General features: G+C 40.1%; 1 protein-coding gene across 8 annotated transcripts in view; it reads left to right on the top strand.

The window, feature by feature from the left end:
• FKBP5 (FKBP prolyl isomerase 5) overlaps window positions 1-23,590 on the top strand; it is a 156,865-nt gene that overhangs the window by 91,830 nt on the left and 41,445 nt on the right. For all 8 annotated transcript variants that reach the window (XM_019029603.3, XM_055390287.1, XM_031012024.3 and 5 more), the window contains 3 exons: window positions 1,044-1,188; window positions 17,917-18,059; window positions 18,980-19,094. In XM_019029603.3, the coding sequence (XP_018885148.2) occupies window positions 1,044-1,188; window positions 17,917-18,059; window positions 18,980-19,094 (403 nt within the window). The remainder of the gene's footprint in view (window positions 1-1,043; window positions 1,189-17,916; window positions 18,060-18,979; window positions 19,095-23,590) is intronic.

Genomic DNA, 23,590 nt, shown 5'->3' with positions numbered 1-23,590 from the left:
ATCTACCAAAAATGATTAATTTGGCAGAGATGATTAACAAATTACACCATCACGCACCTGGATTTGATTTTCTTTTCCCAGAACTGACCAAATACATTAGCAGCTTGCTTTGCCAAGAACAAAATAAATACACTGGATTTTACAATAGTTAAATACTTTACTAGAAAACAAGTTATTCAGTATCATATCAAGCAGTGCAATGATACTCATGTTTTTTACAGATAGACTATGTTTCAAATAATAGGAAATGTAACCTGTTTTACCAGGAAATTGGGCTTTCTGAAAATAAACAAGCAGAATCTAGTCAGAAGCTAATGTTTTTAGCAAAGGAGGGAAATAAAATTACACCTTTGAAGCTTTGCTTAAGCTTCTTTTTGAATATTTTAAAAGTCCACCATTCTTTCTGGTCTAAGTCAGTGTGTATATGGACTAGCTCACAAGCCTGTGTTAGAGAGTTTAGTGTCGGGCGCGGTGGCTCATGCTTGTAATCCCAGCACTTTGGGAGGCTGAGGCGGGTGGATCACGAGGTCAGGAGTTCGAGACCAGCCTGGCCAACATGGTGAAACCCCATCTCTACTAAAAATACAAAAATTAGCTGAGCACGGAGGCGCACGCCTGTAATCCCAGCTACTCGGGAGGCTGAGGCAGGAGAATTGCTTGAACCTGGGAGGCAGAGGTTGCAGTGAGCCGAGATCGTGCCATTGCACTCCAGCCTGGGCGACAGGGCAAGACTCCGTCTCAAAAAAAAAGAGTTTACTGTCAAAATATAGGGCATTAAACCAATGAACAGGATTTATTGGTTAATTCTTTGAAGGAATAAATAGTGTGATTAGCAATAAAAGTAGATATAAAAGACAGGTTGGTAAAGGACAGTTTTCTAACAATGAGTTATTGTGAGGAATGAAGGGAGGCATTAGAAAGAATGGATAATAGTATATTTGCATATCTGCCTGGATGTCTTGGGATGGACTGTGTGACCTTTTTATTCTCTGATTACAAGTAAAAAGTTTCACCTCCTTTTTCTTAATGTTTGTCTTTTCTAGATTGTCAAAAGAGTGGGGAATGGTGAGGAAACGCCGATGATTGGAGACAAAGTTTATGTCCATTACAAAGGAAAATTGTCAAATGGAAAGAAGTTTGATTCCAGTCATGATAGAAATGAACCATTTGTCTTTAGTCTTGGCAAAGGTAAGAGGGTATTTTTTTGAGTTGTGTTTTACTTAGCTTTATTACTATTTGTAATATATAGGAGCAGAGGATTCTATCCTTTCTAAAAGTAAAGATATTTTAGAGTAGTAGTACTCAAAGAATGGTCTGAGAATCCCTAGGGCTCCCTGAGATCTTTTTAGGGGGTCCCAAATGTCATTTATTTTCATAACAATACTAAGATATTATTTGCCTTTTTACTGTATTGACATTTATTTGCACTGATGGTACAAAAGCTGCAGTGGTAAAAAAACTGCTGGTTCCTTAACACAAAGCAAGGCAGTGGTAACCAGCTGTTCCAGTAGTCATGGTATTTTCCACTGCCACTCCTTCACTATTTACATAAGGGAAAAAGCTAGTTTCACGTAAGAATGTCCTGATAAAGCAGTAAAAATTATTAGTTTTATTAAAACCCAATCTTTGAGTTTCACATCACTTTGATATTCTGTGACAGAAAGGGAAGCACGTGTAGAGCACTTCTGTACCCCAAAGTATGATGGTTGTCTCAAGGAAAAGTACTTGTGCTCTTGTTTTGGTTGAGATCTGAACTAACTGCATTTATTTCATGAGATACCATTTTTACTTGAAAGGACAAATCTGATTATGCAGACTTGATTCAGTATTTGGCAGGTGTTTTTCTGAGAATGAATGGAGTAAGTCTGTCACTTCAAGGAAAAACAACTGACAATGTTTTTTGCCATTAAGTTTTCAAGTAAAAATTATAGTTTAGGAGAACTCCTATTTGCCACTGTGGGCTTATTTGCCACTGTGGGCTTGACAGCTTCCGAAGACTTTTCTGATGAGATTGGTGGGTATTAATGAATGTTGTTTTAAATATACAATGAAATGTGTCCACATTTGGAAGATCTGTATAACTAAGAATGAATATTTTCTCAGTGACCAATGCAAGATGTTACAAGATCATGTGTGAATAAACAATTCATTCAAAGTTAGACCAACAGATTTTAATGTAACAGTATGAAAAGTTCACTGATACACTTTCAGTTTCCACATTGTAATTGACTTTTATGAATCTTACAAGTTGTACAGTTTTGATGTAGTATCAGATAATTATATTCACAATTATCTAAAAGGTTGTTAAAGGGCTCCTACCCTTTTCAACTATCTATCTTTGTGGGTTTGGATTTTTTTCTCCATGTACTTCAACCAAAATTGCAACAGATGAATGCAGAAATAGATAGGAGAATCTGGTTGTCTCATGTTACAAGTCAAACACATTTCCACATGTATAACATTCCAAAACAATGACACTCGTCTCACTAATTTTTTTTTTATTTTGGAAAATACAAAATATACAAATACTTTGTACAAAATTAAATTACTTATATTAACATGGGGTTATTCTAAAATGAATTATTAAATAACTACTTTTTTACTAAATCTCAGTAGATATGTCAAATAAACAAAAGCTCTTTGGAGTCCTCAATTTTTAAGATGTTAAGGGGTCCTGAGGAAAAAAGGTTGAGAACTACTATTTTCAAGTATTAAGTATGATTTTTACTGAATTATTTTCAAATGCCTTTTTTTTTTTTTTTTTTTTTTTTTTTTGAGACAGGGTCTCGATCTGTCACCTGGGCCAGCTCACTGTAGCCTCGACCTCTCAGGCTCAAGTGATCCTCCCAACTCAGCCCCGCAAATAGCTGGGAATACAGGTGCGTGCCACCATGTCTGGCTCACTCTGTCGCCCAGGCTGGAGTGTAGTAGCACCATCTCGGCCCACTGCAGCCTCCACTTCCGAGGTTCAAGCAAGATTGTCATGCCTAAGCCCCCCAAGTAGCTGGGACTACAGGCGTGCACCACCACGCCTGGCTAATTTTTGTGTTTTTTGTAGAGATGGGGCTTTGCCATGTTGGCCAGGCTAGCCATGAACTCCTGACCTCAGGTGATCCGCCCACCTCAGCCCCCCCAAACACCTGGGATTACAGGCATGAGCCGCCATGCCCAGCCTAATTTTTTTTTTTTTTTTTTTGTAGAGATAGGGTTTCACCATGTTGCCCAGGCTAGTCTTGAACTCCTGGGCTCAAGCAATCTGCCCGCCTCAGCCTCCCAAAGTGCTAGGATTATAAGCATGAGCCACCACACCTGGCCTCAAATGCTGTTAAATGTCTTTAGTTCATTTAATATTCTTATTTTTTAATCTTGTAGGAATAATAGCCCATACATCAAATTAAACTTTGTAGAACATGTGGCTTATTGGAAGTTGGTGGCTGAGTTACATCTTTTATTCTTGTCTGCCACAGACAGGCAACTGTAGTTTGTTCCTAGATTAGGGAAAAAAGAAGTATTCCCCCTATTCACCACCATGGCTATGTGTGGACTTCATTCCCTTGTCCTTCAGCTCTGTATCTAGTTGAATTGCTAACTAAGCATGGATCTGGAAAGGAAATATAGTAAGCAGGAACTGAGGAGTTACTTTCTGTCTCTTGCCACTCAGCCTTCCCTGCTTCCTGTATCATTTGTGTGCCTGGTGAATTCTGCTTCCCGTCCAGCTGTGCTCTTTCCAAGCTCCAGTTCTGGCCATGCCCCTGCTCCCTTCTCCTCTGGGTCTTTAGTAGGTTAATGGCTCATGAGATATTAATTTTTTGTTTGAATAAGATAGCAGTAAAAATCAAATACAGTCTTGTGGCAGATAATTATGACAGTTATTTTAGAATTTTGTTGTTGTTGTTGTTGATTTAGGGATATGAACCTCCAGGGCTGCCAGAATGGGTGTGGCATCATTATTTAGGTGACCTAAGAGTGACTGACCTTGTCAGACCCCCTTGTTCCTGCCACCTGCTAAATCCTTACTCTGTCCTTAGAATTCTTGTCTTAAAGAAGCTGAGAGTTAAGATAACAGGTCCTTTTAGCAGTTATCTTGGTGAGCAGAATCAAGAATTGTTGAGAATTTATATTGGTATCTTCTCTACTGAGATTTTCTCAGTAAAACACTATGGTGAATGAGTTTCCTGGAATTTTAAGCAGAGTGAGAAGATTTTCTGAGTTTTTTTTTTTTAAATACAAGTTGGGAGAAAAAAAGAGGCAACTTTCAGTTGACTTTGTACCTCTGACACACCTGTCTAGAGTCAGTGCGGTCTCATGGAAAAAGCTTCCAGCCGGGCATTAGGAAGCCAGGGTTCCTGTCTTCCCTGTTCCTTGTGGTGTGTTAACATGAGTAAGCCACTTAATCTTACCTGCTTCTGTAAAAAGAAGTCTGTGGAGAGCCTATGTGATTCCATTCTTGTTCCTTCTGTAAAGAATGCGGGAACAAAAACCATAAAAGACTAATACCAACACAAAGAGACCCTTAGAGGCCTCCTTAAGATGGTAATTGGAAATACTAGGATAGAGCAATATACCTCTGGTAAAACATCTATAACATAATGTATTTAGTTGCCTACAAAACAAGAAACATTGGTTAGGCAGTTTATAGTTTTGTGGGGGTTTTTTTCCTTTTTTTTTTTTTTTGAGATGGAATCTCACTCTGTAGCCCAAGCTGAAGTGCAGTGGCGTGATCTTGGCTCACTGCAACGTCTGCCTCTGGGGCTCAAGTGATTCTCGTGCCTCAGCCTCCCCAGTATCTGGGACTTCAGGCGCACCCCACCACGCTTGGCTAATTTTTTGTGTTTTAGTAGAGACAGGGTTTCACCATGTTGCCCAGGGTGGTCTCGAACTTTTGAGCTCAGGTGATCCTCCTGCCTTATCCTCCCAAAGTGCTGGGATTACAGGCATGAGCCACTGTGCCCGGACTATAGTTTTATACTTATATTTTATAGCATTAGGTAGTTTATCAAAATGAAGAAAATAATATAAATGGACAGTAGTATAAATATTATTCATTGAACTCCATTGATCCCTTATATTGTACCTCTCCCAAGGGAATAAATAGAAATATTTCAATGGAAAGTCATCTTAATTTGGGGATTCTAGTATGACTTCAATATTTAACAGAACTATAAGAGCCTATCTGTAAAAATCCCATTGAAAAGATAAACATATCATAAAATACATAAATTCAAGCTATACCTACACTTGCTTTGTATATGTCTTTTGCTTGGTGTATGTCTGTTGCTTTTATCATACCATCTTTTTCTCTTTTCTTTTTTTTTTTTTTCTTTCTGAGACAGAGTTTTACTCTTGTTGCCCAAGCTGGAGTGCAATGGCATGATCTCAGCTCACTGTGACCTCCACCTCCCAGGTTCAAGCAATTCTCCTGCCTCAGCCTCCCAAGTAGCTGGGATTACAGGCATGCGCCACCACACCTGGCTAATTTTGTATTTTTAGTAGAGACGGAGTTTCACCATGTTGGCCAGGCTGGTTTTGAACTCCTGACCTTAGGTGATCCACCCGTTTTGGCCTCCCAACGTGCTGGGATTACAGGCGTGAGCTACCGCGCCTGGCCAGCCGTACCATCTTTTAAACTCTATTCTTTACTTTCTTCATCTAAGGTTATGATAATCATATATACTACATATATTATATATGATTATATAAGTATATATTATTATGTTGAGGATTAAGACAATGTACACCATCGCCTAGCATTCAGCCTAACAAATGGTAAGCACTCAGATGTTGATTATTATTGTGGCAGTGTTAGGATTTTTGACTGGTTTTATAATGGAATGGTAAAAGTTGTGTTATAACATCTTGGGTCCTGACTTCGATCTGTTGACTATGCATGCATACAAACCTTTGAAACAATGCTCAGCCATCTTGCTTAGCCCCAGGAAGTTGGGAAAGACAGAATCAATCTAAGGGAACTGATTATTACTACTGTGGAATATGTTACAGAAATTAGAGTGAAGAGGTGATGATTTCTCTAACTAGGTTTTCTTAACTAAATATTAGACGTTGTGAATTATTAGAACTGGTCATAGCCCATTTAAAAAGAAGCTGAATTAAGAATGAGGATTTTCATACATACTTCTATAATAGGGGTTCTGTTCTTTTACCCTAGTTCCCCCAGCAAATATATTTTCACTAAAATGGAAGAGGGCAATAGATTTGGAGGATGAAAGAATTATTTCTACCCTTTTTTTTTTTTTTGAGACAGAGTCTCGCTCTGTCGCCCAAGCTGGAATGCAGCGGCGTGATCTCTGCTCAGTGCAACCTCCGCCTCCTGGATTCAAGCGATTCTCTTGCCTCAGCCTCCTGAGTAGCTGGGACTACAGGTGCATACTACCATGCCTGGCTAATTTTTGTATTTTTAGTAGAGATGGGGTTTCACCATGTTGGCCAGGATGGTCTCGATCTCCTGACCTCGTGATCCACCCACCTCGGCCTCCCAAAGTGCTGAGATTACAGGCGTGAGCCACCACACCCAGCCTCAATCTTACTATTTTTTGGATTCTTTGTACAATTAGTATAATTTAGGTGACAATCATATTAACATTTGTGTCGAAGCCACTTTGGTTTTTTTATTGAGGTATTATTTACGTATAATAAAGTTTACCCTTTTAAGTATATAGTTTGATGAATTTTGATAATATTTCTGTAACTATCACCACAATCAAAATATAAAACAATTTCTTTACCCTAAAAAGTATTTTTATGTCCTTTTGCAGTCACTTTCCTTCCTGGACCCTGAGCCCCAGGCAGTCACTAACTTGGTTTCTGTTACTATAATTTTGCCTTTTGTAGAATTTCATATAAACAGAATCTTGTATTATCTTTGGTGTTGACTTCTTTCACTTAACATAATGACTTTGGGATTCATGCATGTTGAATTCCTGAGAAGTATTCCACAATTTGGGAATGCCACAGTTTGTTCACCCATTCAAAAATAGGACATTTGGTTGTTTGCAATTTGGGGCTATTCAGTTTTTCATATCCTTACTAACACGTCGTATTGTCGATCTTTTTAACTTTAGCCATTCTAGTAAGTATGAAGTAGTATCTCACCTTGGTTTTTGTTTGCATTTCCCTGATGACTAGTGATGATTGAGGGTCTCTCTTCTTGTGCCTAGTGGGCATTTGTATGTTTTCTTTTGTAAAGTGTCTGTTCAGATCTTCTGCCCATTTTAAAACATCAGTTGTTTGTCTTACTGAGTTGTACTTAAAAGGACAAGCACTTTGGCAAATATGATCTCCCAGTCTATCTTGCCTTTTTATTTTCTTAATTGGTCTTTGGAAAAGTAAAAGTTTTTACTTCTGATTAAGTCAGCTTTATCAGTTTTTTCTTTTATGGTTTGGTTACCTACTGTTATTAACCATTTTTGGTTTGATGTGATTTTTTGTTTACTGTATTACAGACTAAGGTACAGAGAAGCTCGGTAAATTGCCCAAGGCTATACAGTAAGTGGCAGAGCCAGGATTCAAATCCAGGTAGTCTTTCTTAAGTTATGTTAGATCTTAAGGTTTAAAACATAGCCCAAACCAGGTACAGAAATGAAGTAGGTCCTGGTTAGCAGTATTTATCGAGTGCCTGATATACAGTAGAAATTTCTCTTTTTTTTTGAGATGGAGTCTCGCTCTCGCTCAGGCTGGAGTGCAGTGGCACGATCTCGGCTCACTGCAACCTCTGCCTCCCGGGTTCAAGTGATTCTCCTGCCTCAGCCTCCTGAGTAGCTGGGATTGCAGGCATGCACCACCATGCCTGGCTTATTTTTATATTTTTAGTAGAGATGGGGTTTCACCATGTTGGCCAGGATGGTCTCAATCTCCTGACCTCGTGATCCGCCCGCCTTGGCCTCCCAAAGTGCTGGTATTACAGGGGTGAGCCACTGCACCCAGCCACAGTAGACATTTCTTACCAGTAATGATACGTCATAGTAAGGTTTATCAAAAGCACTGGCACTTGGGTTTGCTCTCTCTCTCTCTCTCTCTCTTCCTCCTCCTTCTTCTTTCTCTCTCTCTTTCTCTCCAGAGACTTGCTCTGTTATCGGGGCTGGAATGCAATGGCGCCATCATAACTCACTACAGCATTGAATTCCTAGGCTTCAGTGATCCTCCTGCCTCAGCCTCCCAGAGTGCTGGTATTACAAGCATGAGTCACTGCACTCAGCCAATACATTCTTAGTATCTGTTTACTTTTTTTTACATGCAGTTTAGGAGCATTCAGGAGATTTGTAAGGAAAGCTTTTAGGCTAAAATATTTAATTTTTTAAATTGTCCGCAAAAGTGTGAGCCAGAAAGACAACAAACTTTAAGAAAGTACTTACTTTGGTTTTTCCTGGTACTTTGCGATAGAGGAGGAATGCTTCCAATTTCCACTGCTGAGTGGATATCAGGGAGGAGCTGATTTAGGCTGTGGAAAGCTGAGCAAATTTCTCACTCCATTTAAATTCGATATTACATCATGCCTTTGTTCTCTTTTTGAGTACAGTGTTGTGGTGCTATAATTCTTTGCAAAGAGTAATTAAAACATGACCCCTGCCTTCAAGTATGTAACAATTTAGTCTGGCAGAGTTGATCCTTAAGGCTGTCCCAGGACAGATAATGCTACCATATCTGTTTTCTTTCCCTGTTTTTTTTTTTTTTTTTTTAATTATAAGCCATGAAGGTGGGGAGAGATTATCCTGTGATTAGTTCTCTTAGTAGTTAGAGAAATGACAAAAATACAATGTAACATAAGATATGAACACTTTAAAAGAGTCTTAAACATAAATTACTGTAATCTCAGCAGTTTGGGAGGCCAAGGCAGGAGGATCAGTTGAACCCAAGGGTTCAAGACCAGCCTGGACAACATGGTGAAACCCCATCTCTACAAAAAAATACAAAAATTAGCCAGGCGTGGTGGTGCACGCCTATAGTCCCAGCTTTCTCAGGAGGCTGAGATGGGAGGATCACTGGAGCCCAGGAGGTCAAGGCTGCAGTGAGCTATGATCACATGCCTTCACTCCAGCCTGGGTGACAGAGCGAGACACTGACTCAAAACAAAATACATAAATTAATTTGTTTAATTCATGATTAGTTACTATTGGTAGGGAGTAGGGATGATTATTAGAGCCCTTTTATAGCTATTTTAAAATAAAACTAGGCCAGGCGTGGTGGCTCATGCCTGTAATCCCGGCACTTTGGGAGGCCGAGGCAGGCAGATCACCTGAGTTTAGAAGTTCAAGACCAGCCTGGCCAACATAGTGAAACCCTGTCTCTACTACAAATACAAAAATTAGCTGGTGTGGTGGCACATGCCTATAATCCCAGCTACTGGGGAGGCTGAGGTAGGAGAATCACTTGAGCCTGGGAGTGGAGGTTGCGGTAAGCCGAGATTGTGCCATTGCACTCCAGCCTGGGCGACAGAGCAAGATTCCATCTCAAAAAAACAAAAACAAAAAAACCTAAAATATATGAGGAAAAGGTATACAGGAAAAATAATTTGCTTTATTTAGTATAAAAAGAAGAAAGGATTTCTGTATTATCTATTATATGAGATTTTTCTTATTTTTAACATAAAAATTAGCAGAATATGCAAGTAGTTAAAATAGAGATCAGAAATTGGTACTAAATCCTAGGAATCCCTCAAGGAAGGTGAAGCAGGAATGAATCAGATGCATTTTTATTACCTGAAGCTTATTAGTGATTAACCTTAAGTGTTTGTCAACTTTTATATTTTGAAAGGAAATCTTTTACAGTTAAAATATTTACCTTTCTTGTTCTTTTCTACTCCCATATGAAAAAGTAATTTTTTTTCTGTATGATATGGTGTAGCTTTCATCCTATAGTGTGTTCAAGATGCTCATATTCAAATGTAAACGTACATTTAAAAGGTAGTGATTTTTCAACAAGGGTGCCAAGACCATTCAGTGGGAGAAAGAACAGTCTTTTCAACAAATGGTGTTGGAAAAGCTAGATATCCACATGTAAAAGAATGAAATTGGGTCCTTATCTTACACCATCTGCAAAAATTAACTCAAAATGGATCAAAGACCTAAATGCAAGATCTAAACCTTGCATTAGAAACCTTCCCATAAGAATATGGAGGAAGGCCGGGCACAGTGGCTCACACCTGTAATGCCAGCACTTTGGGAGGCCGAGGCGGGCGGATCACCTGAGGTTAGGAATTCAAGACCAGCCCTGACCAATATGGTGAAACCCCGTCTCTACTAAAAAAAAAAAAATTAGCTGGGCATGGTGGCGCATGCCTATAATCCCAGCTACTTGGGAGGCGGAGGCAGGAGAATAGCTTGAACCCGGGAGGCAGAAGTTGCAGTGAGCCAAGATCACACCATTGCACTCCAGCCTAGGCAACAAGAACGAAACTATGTCTCAAAAAAAAAAAGAAAAAAGAAAAGATAAAGAATATGGAGGAAAGGCTTCATGACATTGGATTTTGCAGTGGTTTCTTGGCATGACATCAAAAGTACAGGCAACAAAAGTAAAACAATTAAACATAAATTACTGTACATCATAAATTAAACATAAATTAGAATACATCAAAATTAAAAACTTTTGTGCATCAAACAGTAACAGAATGAAAGGCAGCCTATGGAATGGGAGAAAAATGTTTGCAAATCTTATATCTGATAAGGGATTAATACCCAGAATACACAAACAACTCCTATAACTCAACAAAAACAACAAAATAGCCCAATTTAAAAATGGGTAAAGGACCAGTTGCAGTGGCCATACCTGTAATCCCAGCATTTTGGGAGACCTAGGTGGGAGGGTCACTTAGACGCCAGGAGTTCAAGACCAGTCTGGGCAACATAGCGATACCCTGTCTCTAAAAACTTTTTAAAAACTGGGCAAAGAGCTTGAAATTTCTCCAGAGAAGATACAAAAATGGACAACAAGCATATGAAAAGATGTTCAACATCACTAATCATTAGGGAAATGCAAGTCAAAACCACAGTGAAGTATTACCCTCATACCGGTTAGAATGGGTACTGTTAAAAAAAGAGAAAACAACAAGTGTTGATGAGGATGTAGAGAAATTGAAACCCTTATGCACTGTTGGTGGGAATGTAAAATAGTGCAGCTGCTGTGGAAAACGGTATGGAAGTTCCTCAAAATATTAAAAATAGAGTTACCATGTTGATCTAGCAGTTCTACTTGTGGGCATATAACCAACAGAATTGAAAGCAGGGTCTTGAAGAGATATTTGTACACTCATGTTTGTAGCAGCATTATTAACAGCAACCAAAAGGTGGAAGCAACTCAAGTGTCCTTCAATAGATGAATAGATAAACAAAATGTGATATAAACGTACAGTGGAATATTTACGTTTTAAAGAAAAATTCTGGCAGATGCTACAACATGGACGAACCTTGAGGGCATTATACTAAGTGAAGTAATCCAGTGACAAAAAGAAAAGTACTGTCTGATTCCACTTATATGAGTTATCTATCCAGAGTAGTCAAATTCATAAAAACAAAGTAGAATAGAAGTTGCCAAAGATTAGGGAAGGAGGAAATGTTTAATGGGTATAAAATTTTAGTTTTGCAAGATGAAAAAGTTCTGGAGATTGGTTGCACAACAATGTGAATATACTTAAAAATAGTGAACTGTGCACTTTAAAATAGCTAAGATGGTAAATTCTTTTTTTTTTCCCCCACAATTAAGCGTTTTTTTTAAAACTCAAGGAGAAAACATTGTGTAGTCAGAATGTTCTGAAGTGGTCACTATAGTCTTTACTATAAATGAAACTGTTAAGTGATTAAAATGTTGTATCTTAAAATATGTTATATAATTTTTTTAAACCAGAAAAAAGTGTAACATTACAGAAGGAAGAAAAAGTATAATGCATTGCTTTTATACTGGGCTTTGTATGCTTTTAAACTTTTTCACCTGCCTATAGTTACATACGTATAAAAAGCATTTAAATTTAGTAATAGCTATATTACACATTTGTATACATATATATTCTTGTTTTATATTTTATTACAAATGGAATAAGACTCCTGAAATTGATAAATTGTGTATAAGCTAGTAAAATTGAAGTCCAGATCAAGTGTAAGAATAAATTGACGTGGACAGGCACGGTGGCTCACGCCTGTAATCCCAGCACTTTGGGAGGCTGAGGCGGGCGGATCACGAGGTCAGGAGATCGAGACCATCCTGGCTAACACGATGAAACTCCATCTCTACTAAAAATACAAAAAATTAGCCAGGCCTGGTGGCTAGCGCCTGTAGTCCCAGCTACTCGGGAGGCTGAGGCAGGAGAATGGCGTGAACCCGGGAGGCGGAGCTTGTGGTGAGCAGAGATAGCGCCACTGCACCCCAGCCTGGACGACAGAGCGAGACTCCGTCTCAAAAATAAATAAATAAATAAATAAATAAATTGACATTATGTATTCTTGGTGTGTTTTTTTTTTTTTGAGACGGAGTCTTGCTCTGTCGCCCAGGCTGGAGTGCAGTGGCGCAATCTCGGCTCACCGAAAGCTCCGCCTCCCGGGTTCACGCCATTCTCCTGCCTCAGCCTCCTGAGTAGCTGGGACTACAGGCGCTCACCACCACGCCCGGCTAATTTTTTGTATTTTTAGTAGAGACGGGATTTCACCGTGTTAGCCAGGATGGTCTCAATCCTCTGACCTCGTGATCTGCCCACCTCGGCCTCCCAAAGTGCTGGGATTACAGGCGTGAGCCACCGCACCGGCCTATTCTTGGTGTATGTTACCTATGACTGAGATCCTGAAGATGAAGAATCTTTAAAATGTTTATGCTTTGGGGATTGGGCATGGTGACTCACACCTGTAATCCCAGCACTTCGGGAGGCCGAGGTGGGCAGACCACTTGAGGTCAGGAGTTTGAGACCAGCCTGACCAACGTGGTGAAACCCTGTCTCTACCAAAAAATACAAAAATTACCTAAGCGTAGTGGCACGTGCCTGTAATCCCAGCTACTTGGGAGTCTGAGGCACGAGAATTGCTTGAACCCAGGAGGCAGAGGTTGCAATGAGCCAAGATCGTGCCACTGCACTCCAGCCTGGGCAACAAAGTGAGACCCTGTCTCAAAAAGAAGAAAATATTTATGTTTTTGGTCCAGTAATTCTACATCTAGGAATTTAACCTAAGGAAATGTGTAGAAGCTTGCTTAACCCACTCCAGACTAATTGATGCTCTCCATTCTGTTTGCATATATACTGAGTGATACAACTGGTTTCTTGTTCTGTGGTGTGGCCTCACACACTGCTCCCGTCAGTGAGTGGGCCTTGTCAGTGCCCTGCAGCCACAGACCACTAGGAACACATGTATAGTTGAACACGTTGGTTCATTACTTGTGAGGGAGGATGCACACCATGCGAACTGTGGAGTATCTCAGTAAGAGTGTTAGAAGGAATATTTTATAGGACTTGTGCTTGTATTAGGTGATTTTGGGGAGTTTAAGAAAGCAGAGCTTTCTCGATTGGATACTGTTAGGATGTGGGGTGATTGATGTTTGGGTATCTTAATAAATCTTATTAGGACGTGGGCCAACTAGAGTAGAGTGAGACCAAACCTAGAACTGGTAGAGAAGCAGCAGTCACTCATATTAGCCAGGAGAAGGGGATGTTTGGTATTTTGTAAAAATGCTCAGTGACCTTGTTTTTTTCCTCTGGGCTTAGACAAAAAAAATTTTTTTTTCTTTTTTGAAATGGAGCTGGGGTGCAGTGGCGTGATCTCAGCTCACTGCAACCTCCACCTCCCAGGTTCAAGCAGTTCTCCTGCCTCAGCCTCCCAAGTAGCTGGGATTACAGGCGTGAGCCACCGTGCCCGGCCAGACAAAATTTTGAAGTATTTTTGTTTTGTCTCACTTGAACAGTCTCAGAGTGACCTTGTCTCATGTTGATATTTTGCAAGATTGTTTATGTCCCACAGGAGAATAATATGGCCTCCCTATGATCCCTAGGCCAGCTTCAAACAGCACTGAGGTCCAGCTGTAAGTGTTCAAGCAGTTTCCAGATGTTGGGGAGGCTACTTTTTCTTTCTCAAACTCTTGTTAAGAATCAGTTGAAGCCAGGTGCCTGTAGTCTCAGCCACTCAGAAGCTGAGGTGGGAGGATCACTTGAGCCAGGAGTTTGAGTCCAGCCTGAGCAACATAGCAAGACCCTGTCTCTTAAAAAGGAAAAAAACTGGGCTGATGCAATAGCTCACACCTGTAATCCCAGCAGTTTGGAAAGCTGAAGCAGAAGTATCACTTGAGGCTAGGAGTTCAAGACCGACCTGGGCAATGTAGCAAGACTCCATATCTACAGAAAATCATGGTGGTATTCACCTGTAGTCCTAGCTACTAGGGAGGCAGAGGCAGGAGATTCTCTTGAGCCCAGGAGCTCAAGACCAGCCTGGGCAACATGGTGAGACTGTCTACAAAAAAAAAAAAAAAAAAAGAAGAAGAAGAAAATTAGCCCAATGTGGTGGTACATGTCTGTGGTCCCAGCTACTTGGGAGGCTAAGGTGGGAGGACGGCTTGAGCCTGGGAGGTTGAGGCTGCAGTAAGCTATACTCACATCATTGCACTCCAGTCTGTGTAACAGAGCAAGACTCTGTCTCTTAAAAAAAAAAAAAGTGATGTAGCCATTTCGTAAAGACAGTTGGGCAATAACTATCAAATTTAAAATGCATATCACCTTTGCACTTCCAGGAATTTACACTCCAAATATACTTATGCAAAGTAGGCAAACATACATGGACAAGTAGTCTCATTAGATTACTGTTGGTAATATATGCATCAATAGAAGATTGTAGTATTATACACCCATTAAGAATGAGGTAGGTCTATTTGCATTTATTATGATGATGATGTCTTTCCTTTATCAAATACATATTATGTGCCGGGCACCGTGCCATGCATTTGATGTGTTTTATCTAATAATTCTTTATTTATTTATTTATTTTTTGAGACAGAGTCTCGCTCTTTCGCCCAGGCTGGAGTGCAGTGGCACGATCTCGGCTCACTGAAAGCTCCTCCTCCTGGGTTCACGCCATTCTCCTGCCTCAGCCTCCCGAGTAGCTGGGACTACAGGCGCTAGCCACCACGCCTGGCTAATTTTTTGTATTTTTAGTGGATATGGGGTTTCACCGTGTGAGCCAGGATGGTCTCGATCTCCTGACCTTGTGATCCGCCCGCCTCGGCCTCCCAAAGTGCTGGGATTACAGGCGTGAGCCACCACACCTGGCCTTATCTAATAATTCTTAAAACAACTATTAATATATGGCAAGTACTGTTATTATTTACATTTTGCAGGTGAGGAGACTAAGCACAGAGATTAAATGACTTGCACAAGTTTACACAGATAGTAAAGGGCAAACTTGGTATTCAAATCCAGGTATTCTGAAGTTAGAGTATGCTGCATTTTTGACCTCTAAAATGTACATCCTCCTTTCTACTAATGGAGAAAGAGGATGAAGATATATAATAAATGAAAAAGTCGTTTAGAACTGAATGTCTAGGTTGCTGTCATTTGTATTTTAAATTTTTTTAAAAAGTGACAGCACACAGTAGGATACCAAAGAAACGTAACAGTGACTTATAAGGAGCAGATGGATGGCCTTTCAGCTTTCACTTTCCATCTCTTTCATGGGTGTTTTAATAATAGGCATGTGTTACTTGATTTTTTTTTTTTTTTTTAAGAGACAGGGTCTCGCTCTGTCACCTACTCTGGAGTGCAGTGACATAATCATTGCTCACTGTAGCCTCTTACTCCTAGGCTCAAGCTATTCTCCTGTCTTAACCTCCAAAGTAGCTGGAGCTACAAGCATATGCCACCATGCCGCACTAATTTTTTAAATTTTTGTAGAGATGGAGTTTCACTATGTTGCCCTGGCCAGTCTTAAAACTCTTGGGCTCAAGTGGATGCTCCTGCTTGGCCTTCCAAAATGCTGAGATGACAGGTATGAGCCACTATTCCTGGCCACTTACATGTATTTTTAACTGAAATAAATGTAGCTGACATTTTGAAAAGTTGTAATATTTAATGAAGATTAAGCTAAAGTCATGAATGAAAAATGGTTTATCTGTCCCTGCTTACATACTGTTATGTAGGGTTTCCCTTGTCCTAATATCCTACCACCAGCTCACTTCAAATTCACTTCCTCTGGGGTTCATCTCTTATCTGATCCTACTTTGAATACTTACATTTTTGTTTTTGTTTTTTGAGACAGGACAGGGTCTCCACTCTGCTGCCCAGGCTGGAGTGCAGTGGCATGATCTCAGCTCACTGCAGCCTCGACCTCCTGGACTCAAGTGGTCCTCCCTCCTCAGCCTGCTGAGTAGCTGGCAAGCACCACCACGCCTGGCTCATTTTTTAAATATATTTTTTTGTGGAGATGGGGTTTCACCATGTTGCCTGGGCTGGTCTCAAACTCCTAAGCTCAAGGGATCTGCCCGCCTTGGCCTCCCAAAGTGCTGGGATTACAGGCGCGAGCCAACGTGCCCAGCCCCGAGATACTTAATATTTTTGATTGACAGAGTACCTCATTTGTAATCTAGCCTTTTTTTTTTTTTGGAGACAGAGTCTTGCTGTGTCGCCCAGGCTGGAGTGCAGTGGCATGATCTCTACTCACTGCAACCTCCGCCTCCCAGGTTCAAGCAATTCTCCTGCCTCAGCCTCCTAAGTAGCTGGAATTACAGGCATGCACTACCATGCCTGGCTAATTTTTGTATTTTTAGTAGAGACGGGGTTTCACCATGTTGGCCAGGCTTGAATTCCTGGCCTCAAGTGATCCGCCTGTCTTGGCCTCCCAAAGTTCTGGGATTACAGGCGTGAGCCACCATGCCCCACCAAAGTGTAATTTAGCCTTTTAAATTGCCTAAATTTTCTATTGTTTCCGAAAGGACTTGATACTGCTTACAGTAAGATAATGATGCACATCATAGGAACTATAAACGTTGAGATTACAATTATATAGCCTAATATAGTTCTACAATTGAGCAGTAAATTTAACTTAGTTTCCTGGAAGTAGGCAAAAAATAAAATATTTTAAGTTCTGTAGTTGTGGTTTGACAAAAAGACACATATGTTTTTGTTTAAAGGAACATTTTTCTGATTCTAAATTTTGAGAAGAAATGTGTTTCATGGACCCTTTTATGCAATTTATACTGTTCTGGTTACTTCTTGTTTTGTTGTTTTTTTTGTCTACCCAACTAAATTATAAGCTTCCTTAGGACAAACTCTGTTTTTCAATACTATTTTTGTTCTATCTCTGCCTAGAAAATGTGCGCTTATTATAGTTGAAATGATAAATTAAGCAACAATTGCAACATAGCCATATTTCATGGATAATGTTACCACCAGTTTTCAAAGACTTAATTTTTGAGTAGTTTAGGAATTTATACTACTTTCATCCCTTTCAGCAGGGAATCCTTTTTGAGACAGGGTCTCACTCTGTCACCCAGGCTAGAGTGCAGTGGCATAATCATGACTCACTGAAGCCTCAACCTCCTGGGCTCCCAGGCTTAAGCTGTCCTCCCACCACAGCCTCCGGAGTAGCTGGGACTACAGGTGTGCACCATACCCAGCTGTGTTCTTTGGTTCTTTGGGGTGTTTTTTTTTTTTTTTAGAGATGAGGTCTTGCTGTGTTGCCCAGGCTGGTGTCAAATTCCTGGACTCAAGCAGTCCTCCCACCTCAGCCTCCCAAAGTGCTGGGCCGATCAACAGGGAATCTTTTATGATAGCCTTCAAAAAAAAATAATTTATTTATTTGTATGTAGCACTCTGTCATCTTGTAGCCCATACTTTCTAGCTGAGTATGTAGTATGAAAAACTGGAAATTAGAACTTTTGTTTTATGAAAGTTAAATCTTTTTGAATAGGGCTTATAGCTTTCAACTACCTTTTCCTTTCTCTTAGGCCAAGTCATCAAGGCATGGGACATTGGGGTGGCTACCATGAAGAAAGGAGAGATATGCCATTTACTGTGCAAACCAGAATATGCATATGGCTCGGCTGGCAGTCTCCCTAAAATTCCCTCGAATGCAACTCTCTTTTTTGAGGCAAGTATGTGTGTGATGTTGCCTTGTCAGCATCTGCTCTACGATAGGAATGGCTTTGAAGCAACAGGCAGTGGGAAAAGGAGCTAAGCTTGCTATAGAGAATCAGATCCAACTTACTTATTTTGGAGCATGGCTTCTTGAATTGTTTCCCACAAACCCAAGGGTGCGCGTGCCAGTGCTTTCTTAGAAACGTGTTTCTAGCACAAAAAGGTCATATCCAAATAAACAAAAGACACTACACTTAGAAATAAAGATTCTGGTCCATGGTGTGAGTGTGACATACTCAAAATTGACCAGAGTACAGGATGGAAATGTTGGCGATAAATGTTGAAATATGCCTATGTCACATTGCAGGGTATTTACATATTATAAAAATTTATATGTCACAGATCTCACTTCTCTAGAAGCCGTTGGTGGTGATAAAACATTATTCATCCTATGTTGAATTACATATATTTGGCAAAACTTGATTTTTAAGAACCACCCCAGCTAGGTAAAATACACCTTTAATCAGTCGTAGGTCACATTCATGAGATTTATTCTTACATTTTGAGAAGGGAACTCCATAAACCCAGGATGGGAAAGTTGTGGCCTCAAACAAAATAGTTCTACACCAGCACCTTGTAGCTCTGGCTTTTTGCCCACAGGGTAGTTTTCCTAGTATTTCCTGTCTTTGCACTGCAGTCCCTTAGGATATAGTTCTAGACATTAGCATTACATGAAATTCTGTCCAAGTATGGAAAAGTATAGTGGGTTTTTTTTTTTTGCTACTTTTCCAATAATTAAGATGCATAGATGAATGTATATATTTTAAAACAGCTTTATTTTGTAAAATGAAATAATTGGTTGCCCTTGCCTTCACATATGTTCAGTTGGCTTTATTTGGTCTTTTCTCAGCTGAATTCCTTTTTTCTTTCTAGATTGAGCTCCTTGATTTCAAAGGAGAGGATTTATTTGAAGATGGAGGCATTATCCGGAGAACCAAAAGGAAAGGAGAGGGATATTCAAATCCAAACGAAGGAGCAACAGTAGAAAGTAAGTATTAAAGTAAGAGGGAACTAGTCCTTAAAAGTTGGGTCATTTATGTGGACGAAATGGAGACTTTAAAAAAAAATGTTTGTAGAAATGAATATATCGGCTGTGCACAGTGACTCACGCCTGTAATCCCAGCACTTTGGGAGGTCGAGGCGGGTGGATTGCCTGAGCTCAGGAGTTTGAGACCAGCCTGGCCAGCATGGCGAAACCCCATCTCTACTAAAAATACAAAAAACTAGCCAGGCGTGGTGGTGCACACCTGTATTCCCAGCTACTCGGGAGGCTGAGGCATGAGAATCACTTGAACCCGGGAGGTGGGGGTTGCAGTGAGCCGAGATGGTGCTACTGCGCTCCAGCCTGGATGGCAGAGCAAGACTCTGTCTCAAAAAAAAAAAGTATTGAATATTTCTCAAAGATAGTCTTAGCTGGGCACAGTGGCTCATGCCTGTAATTCCAGCACTTTGGGAGGTCGAGGCGGGTGGATTGCCTGAGCTCAGGAGTTTGAGACCAGCCTGGCCAGCATGGCGAAACCCCATCTCTACTAAAAATACAAAAAACTAGCCAGGCGTGGTGGTGCACACCTGTATTCCCAGCTACTCGGGAGGCTGAGGCATGAGAATCACTTGAACCCGGGAGGTGGGGGTTGCAGTGAGCCGAGATGGTGCTACTGCGCTCCAGCCTGGATGGCAGAGCAAGACTCTGTCTCAAAAAAAAAAAGTATTGAATATTTCTCAAAGATAGTCTTAGCTGGGCACAGTGGCTCATGCCTGTAATTCCAGCACTTTGGGAGGCCGAGGCAGGAGGATCTCTTGAGCTTAGGAATTCGAGACCAGCCAGGACAGCATAGTGAGGCCCCATCTCTACTAAAAAGCATCAAGAGAATTAGTCAAGTGTGGTGTCACGTCCCTGTAGTCCCAGCTACTTGGGAGGCTGAGGTGGAAGAATCACTTGAGCTCTGGAGATGAATGCTACAGCAGAGAGCCGTGATTGTGCCATTGCGCTTCAGCCTGGACAACAGCAAGATTCTGTCCAAAAAAAAAAAAAAAAAAAAATAGTTTCAGGTTCAACATTTATTTAATAATTTTATTTAGTAAATATTAATTCAACATCTACGTGTCAGGCATGCTACCAGCCTCTACAAACTCAAAAATGAATACAAAGTAATTCCATCCACAAGAAATTCTCAATCTGTGGACTCTCTGGTGTGCCAACAACTATATTAGTTGCCTGATATGTTTGTTCATTTATTTCTCACAACCTTAAGAGGTAAAATTTCTTGTCCCCAGATGAGAAAAGTTAATTCAGAGATGTTAAATAAATTGCCCAGGGTTACAGAGTTACTAAACAGAGCAGTAGATTATAATCCCCTTTAGGACTCAAATACATCTCATCAGCTGTCATCAAGATTAAAAAATAGTTCATCATTTAGATCAATAGTGGATAATAATGTTCATTCTATTCCATATCAGGAGACCTAGGTTCAAGTCCTGCTTTGGTGTTTATTGAGTAACCTGAAGCTATTCAGTTTCTTCATTTGCTAAGTGGGAGTAGGGGCAGCTCTGAGGACTGAGATAGCTAACTCTTCTTCCCTCCCGGAGCAAATTATAAGTACCACTGTGTATACTACTTGTCACTTTACATTGTAATCAGTATTTGCCCATTTCTCCCAGTATACTTTGAGTGCTTGAGGACCAGAATCTTTCTTCATCCTTTTGTGTTCAGCATTTCCTGCAGTGCGTGACACACATTTGGTGTTCAGTAAAGGCTTTCTGCATGGATAAGTGCTTGAGAAGTGTCATTAGTGAGCTGAAATCCTTCAAAAGAGAGTTGTGAGAAAACAGAGAAATACTTCCATTAAGAACAAAAATCAAATCATTCAACAAGGATGGGAACATGAACTATTATTATAAAAGGTCTGTTTAAAATAATGATTTCAAAAGCCAGGTGTAATGGTGTGCACCTGTAGTCCCAGCTACTTGGGAGGCTGAGATAGGAGGATCACTAGAGGCCAGGAGTTCGAGGCTATAGCGTGCTATGGTTACACCAGTGAATAGCCAGTGCACTCTAGCCTAGGCACCATAGTGAGACCTTGTCTCCTTAAAAAAAGAAAAAAGTAAAGAGTTCATTTAAACAGAAAACAAGAATAGCTGAGTTTCTTTCTTTTAAAGTATATACTATTTTCAACCCATATTTCATTTCTACGAGTCTGGCAAATCAGTTTAAATTCTGTTGTTTTGGGAAGCAGTTACAAATATTATTTATCCCAAATTGCCATTTGGGATAAGTTTTTGAATACATGAAGAGCTTTAAATGTAGAATACCAGGGAAATAGCTCCAGACTAGGAGTTGGGAGATAGGGTTCCAGCCTCAGCCCTGGCCTCAGGCTGGCTCCAACTAGACCTCACCTCTGGGCATTAGCTTCCTTCCTATGCAGTGAGGCAAGCTTGAACCTCTTGATTTTTAAGGTCCTACTAGCCCTAAAACTCCATCATAGAATTCTAAATATTTACAAAAGTTGTAGGAATGATAGAAAATCATCTTCACTGTATTAGTAAGCACTTAAGCTTGTCTATAATGTGTATTTTAAATTTTTCTTATGAAAAATTTCAAATGTATGTACAAAGGTAGAGGTTTACTCCTATGGATACAGGCATGCCCTAGATTCAGTAATTTATAATATATATTTTTAAACTGGAGGGTTTTGTCAACTAAGAGGAAAAACTTTTCCCAATTATAGACAATACCACAAAATTACCACTGTGGAGATGACTTTAGAGCAGACTAAATTAAATCAGATCTTGCTTTTGGTAATACTTGCAATGGGAGTCAATTTTTTTTTAACTTTTTGTTTTGAAATAATTTTAGAATTACAGAAAAGTTGCAAAACTAGTATAGAGCGTTCCCTTATATGCTTTACACAGCTTCCTCTAAATGTTAACATCTTACCTAATCACAGTACATTTATCAAAATCAGGAAGTTAACATTGATGTAGTACCAGTAACTGTTTTCCAGATCTTATTTGAATTTCACCAGTTACTACACTACTGTCGTTTTCTGGTCTAAGATCAAACTCAGGATCCAGCATTGTATTTACTTTTTTTTTTTTTTGAGATGGAGTCTTGCTCTGTCATCCAGGCTGGAGTGCAGTGATGCTATCGCAGCTCACTGCAACCTCCACCTCCTGGGTTCAAGCAATTCTCCTGTCTCAGCCTCCCAAGTAGCTGGGACTATAGGTGCACGCCACCATGCCCGACTAATTTTTGTATTTTTATTAGAGACAGGGTTTCTAACATGTTGGTCAGGCTGGTCCTCAAGCTCCTGACCTTGGGTGATACACCCGCCTCAGCCTCCCAAAATGCTGGGATTACAGGCATGAGCCACCGCACCCAGCCTACTCTACTATTTTGAATACAACTGACCGTTTTGTAGAATATCCCTCAATTTGGGTTTCTGGGATGTTTTTAGATTGAGGTTATGCGTTTTTTGAAAATACCACTGAAGTGATGTTGTGCCTTTCATCATTATCAAGAGGTATATGATATTGATGTCTCATTACTGGTGATGTTACCTTCGAACACTGGGTTAAGGTGGGAAACCATGTTTCACTACTGCAACGTTACTATTTTCCCTTTGTAATTAAAAAATACTAGGAGTGAAGTACTATCTTGTTTTGTATCACAACTTTACACACTCATTTTGACATTTGTTGATTTTTGCTTGCAACAGTTATTACTGTGGCATTTGACTAATGGTAAATTTTCTATTGCTGTTATTCTCTCTACATTAATTTGAATCCTACTGTATATTTATTCAGTTTATTTATATCATTATGGACCTGTGTATATTTATTCCATAAGTTATTATTCATTACTATTCTTATTTATTTTGTTGTTCACATTGTCCCAGATTTGATCATTGGAAACTCCTTTAAGTTTGTTTTTGTGTCCTTTCAATATTATCCCCATTTTTTTTAAGTGCTTCCTTATTTTCTGGTACCACAAGACACTCATGGCTCATCTTAAAATTTTCCTGCCCTAGACCTGGAACCAACCATTTCTCCAAAGAGCTCTGATTCCTTTTATTGGAGAAAGGCATTTAGAAACCAAGATCTGAGTGCTAGGTTTGCTCCTGCTATGGGATATCATCATTCCTAGACCCCCTTAGCAGACAGATAGAGAATATATGGACCTCAACATACATATATACATCTATATGTATTTCTACATCAGCCTGTGTGTGTGTGTGTGTGTGTGTGTAGTTGTTGTTGTTGTTTTTTGTTTTTTTTTTTTTTTGCAACAGAGTCTCACTCTCGCCCAGGCTGGAGTACAGTGGTGCAATCTCAGCTCACTGCAACTTCCGCCTCCCAGGTTCAAGTGGTTCTCCTGTCTCAGTCTCCGGAGTAGCTGGGATTTACAGGTGCCTGCCACCACGCCCAGCTATTTTTTGTATTTTCAGTAGAGATGGGGTTTCACCATGTTGGCCAGGCTGGTCTCGA

This window comes from Gorilla gorilla, chromosome 5, assembly GCF_029281585.2.
Source record: "Gorilla gorilla gorilla isolate KB3781 chromosome 5, NHGRI_mGorGor1-v2.1_pri, whole genome shotgun sequence".
NCBI classification, from domain to species: Eukaryota; Metazoa; Chordata; class Mammalia; order Primates; family Hominidae; genus Gorilla; species Gorilla gorilla.
Note: the sequence above shows the minus strand (reverse complement) of the source record. Positions and strands in the feature narration are given on the sequence as shown.